This window comes from Morone saxatilis, unplaced genomic scaffold (genome assembly GCF_004916995.1).
Source record: "Morone saxatilis isolate NCDOM2014 unplaced genomic scaffold, NCSU_SB_2.0 Contig23, whole genome shotgun sequence".
Classification (NCBI taxonomy): domain Eukaryota; kingdom Metazoa; phylum Chordata; class Actinopteri; family Moronidae; genus Morone; species Morone saxatilis.
This window is the reverse complement of record NW_023339796.1, coordinates 14954744-14963209: the sequence shown is the minus strand read 5'-3', so window position 1 is coordinate 14963209 and position 8466 is coordinate 14954744. Positions and strand designations below refer to the sequence as shown.

At 40.8% G+C, this 8466-nt stretch overlaps 1 protein-coding gene across 1 annotated transcript in view; it reads left to right on the top strand.

Annotated features, from left to right (window-relative positions):
• LOC118334646 (receptor-type tyrosine-protein phosphatase S-like) overlaps positions 1–8466 on the top strand; it is a gene marked incomplete in the record, with an annotated part of 59733 nt that overhangs the window by 30038 nt on the left and 21229 nt on the right. The window contains 5 exon segments of the mRNA XM_035670648.1: positions 16–126; positions 4285–4299; positions 5631–5900; positions 6651–7030; positions 8188–8389. Of these exon segments, the coding sequence (XP_035526541.1) occupies positions 16–126; positions 4285–4299; positions 5631–5900; positions 6651–7030; positions 8188–8389 (978 nt within the window).

Below are 8466 nucleotides of genomic sequence, written 5' to 3'. Positions count from 1 at the left end.
CTTTCTGTCTTGCAGGAGCATTGCAGATCGAGAACAGCGAGGAAACAGACCAAGGGAAGTACGAGTGTGTGGCCACCAACTCTCAAGGCGTGCGTTACTCCTCCCCTGCCAACCTATACGTGCGAGGTAGGACCTGAACGCAGAACACACGTGCACACGCAAACACAAAGACAAAGACAAACACACAGAAATCACTACAATTAAGGTGCTCTTGGTGTAAAAAAAAGTTATTATTTTCCATAACTGTGCTCTTAAACAAGTATTACTAACCCATCCATTGTCTACAATATATGTTTGACCCTGTTGTTTGGTATTTCTCACAACCACCCTTAACAAGTCCACCTTAAGCCTTGGTGTGAGCCTCCTACAGCAGAATCGAATTGAACATAAAGTTGGGAGCACACCTTGGTTTAACTGCATGGAAACATCACTGATCTGTCTACTAAAATGGTTTCTGTACAAGAGGCAGATTAAGAGGAAAATGTGGCACAAAAATGCACAGATCTGATATGAAGATTTGAATAAAATTGGAAGTTAAGCAGTCAGGGTATAATTTATTTCTAAATATGTTAAGTTTGTGGCATCATTTAGCACCCACATGATCCCTGTTTAACTGATTCTAGCCTCCGGACTGTGGGTGCATCTCTGGCTTATGCCTGAAAGACCACGACCAATGTTCAGATTTACAAGTTCTAGTTTCAATGTTAAGTGGGATATCGGAGAAGTGTGTGTGTGCAGTGTGTGTGTGTGTGTGTGTGTGTGTTGGTGCGGGTGTTGGTGAGTGGTGTGTGTGTGTGTGTGGTGCAGTGGAGCGAGTGGCTTTGCGCTGGCCGTTTTTATTCTCTCTGTGTTTCCCCGTTCTCTCTCTCCCCCCTCACGTCATTGTGTTCTGCATCAACCCCCTTCCATCCCTCAGAGCTTCGAGAAGGTTGGTGTGCTCTTTCTTTTCTTTTGTTACTCCTTTGTTTCAGAAAGCTTCACTTATTGAAACAGAGAGAAACAAAAAAGAAAAAAAAAAACATTCAAAGGACACCGAAGTAGATTTTGAAGTGAAATGATTTTGTCTCCAAAATGAAGAGAGTTGATTTCTCTAAAGCTGCTACGATGATGAAGTGGTCTGCCTACGCAGCAGAGTGCATTGACTGCATTGTGAGGCCTTGTGTGCAGAACCCTTGGTATTGCCTTCACTCCCCGATCAATGTTTTCTGCATGGTATGATCTTGTTGTCATGGAGACCCAGGAATTGGAAGATTAAAAAGAGGCGATGTTTGCATGGAAGGAGTGAGAGAGAAAGAGAAAGGAGCACCGCTTGCATGTCTGTTGACTGACGGACTGACACAAGAGCATGGCACAGTGTGTGTTCACGCCTATTGATATGCTCGGATTGTGATATTATTGAACTTGCTGTCTTGTCGTGTCTCGCTACTGTCTCTTTTTCCTTTTGTGTCATCATGTGTAATGCTGTGTCTCCTCTCCCAGCTCCCATGTCATCTTCTCCAGTTCTGTGCTTGTTGATTGGAAATCTTGCACCCGCGGCCACGCTTGTACATGCCCTTCTGTTGTAAAGTTATGTGTTGTGAAGGTTTGTAGGAGAAGCATCAGTTATTTTGCCAGATTCATGACATGAACTCCAGATGGCGAGAGAACAATCACATCACCAATGTGTGGAAAGTAACTAAGTACATTTACTCAATTACTGTACTTAAGTACAAATTTGAGGTAGTTGTACTTTACTTACGCATAATACTTATACTGGGAAATATTATATATATTATAGTATTTTTACTACATTTATTTAACAGCCATTAGTTACTTTACAAATCCAGATTTTACATGCAATGTATAAGATGATGCATTGTTATAAAATAGATGACGCACCAGTATTTGAAATACCCCTAGCTCCACCTCGATCAATTACAGCAGTATATAAATATGTATAAATAAATGCATCAGTAATAATTATACACTAATATAATGCAGTATACTTTAACACTCTCAGAGGCCTTTTTCTGCATTCAACTTTTGATACTTTGGAGCAATACTATGTAAATCTTACAAATTAAAGTCTAATTAATAAGCAATAAAATCCAAACATGCTCTATTCAGTACTCTTTTTGAAGAGTTTTACTGCTGCAGCCTTACTTGTTCTGGTATTACCAGCTTATGGTGGCAAACATTAGTTAGCTTTAGCACACATTAGCTACATATACATAGTCAGTTCACTCACACTAAGCTATATTTTACCATTTAGCATTGCATAACTGCCACTTTTGGCAACATTTTAGCAATAATAATTACGTACTTTGACCTAAGTGATATTATCTGTGCAGGACCTTTACATGTAATTGAGTATTTTTAGTAATATTGTGAATACTAACACTAAACCACCAGTATAGCAATATGCCAGCTTTACTGTAATAAAGCCGGTGCTGTATCTCGCTGGCTGTTGCTATCTTGACCAAACACTCAGGTACACCTCTACTGAATGACATTTGAAATTAATCATATCCATTCACATTTTTAGATATGGAGGGAGATATTAATGATTCCCTCTTACTACAGTGGTTAATGAAAGCCGTGTCCTTGAGACAGGCTGGGTGGTGCTGCGTAAATGTCAGCTCGGTGACGGTGCTGAACGGGTTTGGTTTTGAGACTAATTAAACGGCATACATATAGCAGTGCTGAGATACAGAGGTAATCCTTATGGCTGTGCCAAGGTCCCCCCAGCCCGTAGCCTCCAGACTCCCTGCAGAGGACGGGACTAATGATAGCTCCCACTAATAAAGATTGAAGCTCTCGGCTCTCACAAAACTGTATAGAAAATGAAGGGGAATCATGCGGCCCGGCTCGATTAACTTTAAGCTAGAGGCTCTGTGAGCATGTGAAGGATTATCCCTTGTTATGAGCTCACTTTATTGTAAAGTACTCGGCTGTGTCTTTGCAGTAGTATCTTCAGTCTTTTGGGTCCCCACTGACATTTTTTAGAAATACGCATATTGCTGAGTTCATGTTTCAGAACACTAAAATGATCATCTTCAGTCTTCTACTTCATCCTGTTGTTGCTCATATTACCAAACTTATCCATACGCTGAATTAATTGTCGTTTTTTTTTTTTTTTTTGCCATATTGATAGGTATAAAATAACTGACTGAATGAAACTGATAGTGTTGTGTCATGCTGCATTGCACCTGCTGTGTCTGTCTCGTGCATGGAGCTGTCATGGATGCAGTCTGTCTGTCTGTCTGTCCTCCTGTTTGTCTGTCTTTCTGTCTGTCTGTCTCCAGCATGCTCAGATGAGGAGATGCCTGCCTAATCATGTCTGTTTTCTAACAGATCTACCTGTTTTTGTCTCTTTGTCTCTTTCGTGTCTTCAACTTCTGTATCCAATTCTGGGTATCTTCCGGCTTTTTTTTTTTCCTTTTTTTTTTCTACAAGTATTCCAAATGCTGTTATTCATGAAATGATAGTGACATCACGGCAACCTTTTTTAAATTTTTTTATTTGTGGAAATCATGCAAAAATGTTAACTTCTATCCAATTGTCTCTAGATTCTTTGAGTAGGGGGGATGTGGCCCATGAAGATTCCAAGTAATGATGTTACACATTAAGGAGTGGAGGTTGTGCAGCAAACTTACCCATACTTCCTTATTTATTATTTTTATATTTTTTTATTTCATATATTAGATATATATATATTAGAATAACTGCAGGATTTCAAAGTCATCTAAAGAAAGCCCTCATTGTTTTGCTCCTGTAGGCTTTTGCAGTAACTTTTATTTTAATCTATTTTTATTTTTGAATAGAACATGTGTTGCTTCTCACGTTTATTTGTTTTATTATACATATAAACTTCCTAGTGTTGAGTTTAGTTGAGTTTTTCGACAATGTTTCTGCTCTCTGTCTGCCTTCCCTTTCATTCTCTCCTTCCATGCAGAGATGTTTGTCCGTTATTCTCTCTGTCTCTTTCTGTTTCCTGTCTTGTGACCCTGGGGTATCCTCTTCTTCTCTGTTCTTTCAACATCCGATCTCTACTAGTCTTTCTTTTTCATACTTTTAAAGCACCTACTTTCTGAATGGGCCTGACTCTGGTATATAGCCGTGTTTTTAAATAGATCCATGTGTTTTCTTCTTCCTCGCTCCTCTTTTCTTCCCCCTTTTCCCTCCTTCCCCTAAACCCTCTTCTAATCCTCTCTTTATCTCCACTTCCCTGTCTTTTCCCCTCCTTTCCCTCCCCCTTTTTTCTCTTCTTCTTCTTCTGCATTCTGTCTGCACCCTGATGTGTAGGAGCGACAGACACATGTACATAAGTTTGTTAACTTATAAACATGCACATACTACCTCACATATCTCTCTTTTTGCTCGCACTCGTTCTTTCCTGTTCTGCCTCTTTCATGCTGTCTTGGTGTTCTTTACTTAATGTGTCCAATGATCACTTTGTAATCGCCACAACACCTTATTAGAACCCTCGATCCACTCCTGTCCACATTTCCAATTCATTTGACTACACACTGTATCAGTTATGAATCCTATGTATTGTACAGTATCTTGTTGTACAATGTGGCTGTCCTTTGCTACATTGCCTGTCATTGTCTGGAAGAGAAGCAGAGCTGCCTCTCTCTCTCTCTCTCTCTTTCTCTTTCTCTCTGTCTTTCTCTCTCTAACACTTACTCTATCCCTCTATCTGTCTTGTCTCGCTTCTTTCTGTCTTTCTCTCAGTCTTCAGTTCTTCGTTCTCTTCTTTGTGTTCCTCCACCATTTTATCCCTCTTGAGTCGCCCAGGCATGCAAGTGACCTATGAGTTCAGTCTCTCGATGCATCTTTCCTTAATATATAGTCAACCAAGCTCTGACAGATGCAGTATTGGATATAACTTGCCACTTTTACTTGTTCTTCTCATGGGGACACAAATAGCAGGCAGGGCCTATTGATCGGCCCCCATGATGCATACACTCTAAAAAGAGCCCATCTAATGCAGAAGCACCTCCAGGCACAGAAATCTCAATGAAGTAAAGTTTTTCACTGACGTTTCTGGTAAAGTTGTAACATGTTTAGTCAATGCTTATATGGGGAAATATAATAATACAACTATAATCAAAAAACCTGCATCACTTAACTTTATCTTAAATTATTGATAACCAATAAGAAAACGGCTTTTTTAAGAAGAGAAACTGACTATAGGTGTCATGTCCTGGTTGAAAAGATACTCAAGAGTTTGTCACTATATTATTTTGAGTAGGCAGCTCACAGATTGTTTGAGCTCAACACAAGATTTGTGTCTTTCTGTTGGAATCATCAGTACCATTTAGTAATTGGGAATAAACTTGAAATATCCCTTTGTAATTTTCTGTAAAAACCCTGAAGTTCATTCTCCCCCTTCCTGTTACTTCTCTCTTTCTCTCTCTTTTTCTTTCTTTTTTATCTTTCTTGCCCTCACTTTCTCTCTCCATCTTGATCTTGCTTTCTGCCTCGCTCTTCCTCTCTCTTTCTCTCTGATTCTCTCTCCCTTACTCCCCTTCCCCCTCCTTCTTTTCTCCGCCTTTCTTCTCCTCACTCCCTTCCCCACTTTTCGCCACCCCCTCCTTACCCCTAAACCCCCTTTCCTTTCTACCCCGACTCTCCTCCTTTCCCAGTGCGCCGCGTGCCCCCTCGTTTCTCCATCCTCCCCTCCAACCATGAGATCATGCCGGGAGGGAGCGTCAACATCACCTGCGTAGCCGTGGGTTCACCCATGCCCTACGTCAAGTGGATGCTAGGCAGCGAGGACCTGACCCCTGAGGATGAAATGCCGATTGGACGGAATGTACTGGAGCTCAACGTTGTCCGGGAGTCTGCCAACTACACCTGTGTAGCCATGAGCAGCCTGGGTATCATCGAGGCCACCGCTCAGGTCTTAGTAAAGAGTAAGAGATGCTCTAATAACGTGATTAATCAATTACTTTTTGGAGAGATCATTAATGTACCCCCTTTGAGATATTTTTTCAGCCAAGTACCCTGACCTGCATTAAAAACAGGAATATTTAATATAAAATGTGGTTTATCTAACTCACGTTTACATTTTTATTGAATTTATGTGAATAATTCTATTATATTAAGATTTTTAACATTTTAACATTTTTTAAAAATGTCAAGTACCCCCTGCAGTACTCCAAAGTACCCCTATGGGTATACTTAGCTCCATTTGAGAAACATTGTATTAGCGCATAGATCCAGTTTTATTGGGGTTTCCTCTGTATTTCCAAATGTAAGGAGAATTGCATACTGTACATTTCCAGGATGGTAAAGTTACATTTGACGATAAAAGTTGCTCTGTACTTTACCAAAACTGTTTACATATAAAATATAATGTAAGTTTAATGAGTGATAAATTGCAGTGTAGGAGGTCATTTAATATGTCCCTTTGGACAAAAACATCTATTAAATGAATATATCGTAATTTAATACATGAGTTTGTTTAGATTAGATTCAACTTAATTGTCATTTCACATAGTAAGTACTAGTACAACAAATTTAGCTTAGCATCTTACTAGACTGTGCAAACAGAAGCAACGTGCGTATAGATATATGTAAAGATAAACAAATGGGCAGAAACCAATAAATAGTATATAATAAATAATATAATTCTCTTCACCTCCCATCTCTCTAATGCCTAGCTCTGCCAAAGCCTCCCGGCACACCCATAGTAACCGAAACCACCGCTACCAGTGTGACCATCACCTGGGACTCCGGCAACCCAGACCCTGTCTCCTACTACATCATCCAGTACCGAGCCAAAGGACCAGACAGCAAGTATGAGACGGTCGATAGCATCACCACCACACGCTACAGCATCGGGGGACTGTACCCCAACACCGAGTATGAAATCAGAGTGTCAGCCTTCAATAGCATCGGCCAGGGGCCCCCCTCTACGCGTGTGGAGGCCCGCACAGGGGAACAGGCCCCGGCCAGCCCTCCCCGAAACGTCCAGGCCCACATTATTTCACAGAACACGGTGATGGTCCGCTGGGAGGAGCCGGAAGAGCCCAATGGACAGGTCAGTTTCTGTTTTTGTCCCATTAGCCAAAACTAAAACATATAAATACTCTGTCATACCTTCTGCTATTTCCTCACCTTAAGTCTTAAAGAAAACACCCAGCTCATGTACCCATTCAGTTCCCAAATTACTGTATTTTCACTCATAATATAACTTTACTTTTTACTAATTGTTTTTACTCACTTACATTTTGCATTTGTATTTGTTTTTCTGTTTCACTTGCCCTTTGGGGACATATAAAGTGACAAAAAGTAAAGTAAAAACTAGCATTGTAGTCTTTTAAAATGAAATTACATTGTGTTAAATAGTTTAAAACTAATACATATAGGTAAACAGTATAGTAAGTACAAGTCAGAGAGGGTGCATTCCACACATTTACCCTCACCTCAGCAACAGACTGACAACATTTTAACATTGCACAAAGGCCCACATGAGGTCAAAACGATAAAGCCTTAATAAAATTCACCATTGGGAGCTTTATTCCAGTGTGCCGGTTCATGTCCTTTGCAGGGATTGTGTCTTAACAGAGATTTCTCCCCTCTAACTCCCTTGCTACTTTTCCCACCCTCTAAAGAAAGAAAAGGTAATTGGACTGTCCGCTCTAAGTTAAGAGCACTACCTCTTGAGGCCTATTTCCTTTTCTAGCCTACCTAACTGTACAGTAGGTTCATAAAAGTGCAAGACTGAATTGAGTGCATATGGGGATTATAGATATTAAAGAGTAATAACAGGAGAGGTGGAGGGTAAGGGCAATGGCATGGCAGCGGGATTACATTCTGAACTGCCCATAAACAAATCCCATAGGAGGAGGTAAAGTGATTATATCTTTTCTACAATATGAGGACTTGTATTTGAACTGGTTCGTTCGAGCTTACAGTGAAATTTATTTATCACGGGTGACCGCACAACATCCCCAGAGATGCAAGGGCATCACCTTGTGACAATGACCTCTAACGAATGCTGAACCAACAAATCCACAGGACCATCTGGACTAGTGTAAAAACTCATTCATAGATGATGACCTTTGTGTTGTAATGGTATTACGGATTACTATGGGTGCGGGACAGTGGAATTATGTGTAAGACCACTCAATACAGCCTAGTCACTGATGACCTTAAAATCCAGTCCTGTTCTTTCTCTCTGCTCCTTTGTTGTAGGTCAAAGGGTACCGTGTGTACTACACCATGGACCCGTCCCGGCCGATGAACGAGTGGCACATCCACAATGTCCAGGATAGCGTGATCACCACCATTCAGAACCTGGTGACCTCGGAGACATACACCATCCAGGTCCTAGCCTTCACCTCTGTAGGGGACGGACCCTTCTCAGACCCCGTCCATGTCAAAGTCATGCCTGGAGGTTAGTGTGTGTGTGTGTGTGTGTGTGTGTGTGTGTGTGTGTGTGCATAAACATAACCACTGGTAGACTGTTTGTGC